Source organism: Monoraphidium neglectum (assembly GCF_000611645.1).
Source record: "Monoraphidium neglectum strain SAG 48.87 unplaced genomic scaffold scaffold03288, whole genome shotgun sequence".
In the NCBI taxonomy this organism is placed as follows: domain Eukaryota; kingdom Viridiplantae; phylum Chlorophyta; class Chlorophyceae; order Sphaeropleales; family Selenastraceae; genus Monoraphidium; species Monoraphidium neglectum.
This window is the reverse complement of record NW_014010340.1, coordinates 6,397-7,235: the sequence shown is the minus strand read 5'-3', so window position 1 is coordinate 7,235 and position 839 is coordinate 6,397. Positions and strand designations below refer to the sequence as shown.

The window sequence follows — 839 nt, the reverse complement described above, 5'->3', positions numbered from 1 at the left end:
CCCCCCCCCCCCGCGCACATTGCCGCCGCCGGCGGCTGCCGCGCCGAGGGTGCTGGGCGCGGCGCCGCCCGCGCCGCCGGCGCCCTGCCGCCCGCCGACGAGCCGGTTGCGGCGCAGGCGCGCCACATAGGAGAGAGCCGTGGTGTCTGCGCCCGCAGCCTGCGGGTGTTGTTGGTTTGGTGTGATGGGTCACGTCGGCCCTTTCCCAAGGCCGGCGACAGGCCCCCGGCTCGGAGCCGCTCCAAAAAGCAGGCTCACGAGGGCGGCGCGGTGCCGCCGCGGCTCGAGGCGCCGCCGCCGAGGTGGCGAGTCCGGCGGCAGCGGCAGCAGTCGCCGCCGCCGCGCAGGGGCCGGCGCTGCCGCCCAGGCGCCGCCCCGCCAGTTTGAAATATTCCGGCCCCGTGTGTGCCCGCGCCTCCGCGCGCAAGGCGCCGCGCGCCGCGCGGCGTCCCCGCCGACATGTTCGCGTCGCCCCCCCCACACACACACACACCCTCCCTCTCTCCCTCTCTGTCTCTCGCGCACAAACTCTCTCCCTCTCGAACGCGTACACCCCCAGACACATTCAAATGCACACGTGTGCGCGTGTGCGCGCGCACACACACACACACACACACGCACACACTACATGCACACGCGCAACCCCCCCCCCAAACGCACCGCCAGAGCCTCCGTCAACTCCCGCACGTCCGCGTCCCCGGGCGCCGCCTCCGCCGCCAGCACGTGCACCAGTGCCAGCCGCAGCTTGTCAGCGGGCGTCCCCTTCTGGCCCTGGGGGGAGGGGGGACGCGAGGGGTATGCGTGTGTGTATGCGCGCGCGTGCGTGTGTGTGTGTGTGT

General features: G+C 73.8%; 1 protein-coding gene across 1 annotated transcript in view; it reads right to left on the bottom strand.

Annotated features, from left to right (window-relative positions):
- Window positions 1–660: 660 nt before the first annotated feature.
- Window positions 661–839, bottom strand: part of MNEG_12526 (Sec1 family domain-containing protein 1) — a gene marked incomplete at both ends in the record, with an annotated part of 4,137 nt that continues 3,958 nt past the window's right edge. Inside the window, one exon of the mRNA XM_014039003.1 lies at window positions 661–771. Coding sequence (XP_013894457.1) covers window positions 661–771 — 111 coding nt within the window. The remainder of the gene's footprint in view (window positions 772–839) is intronic.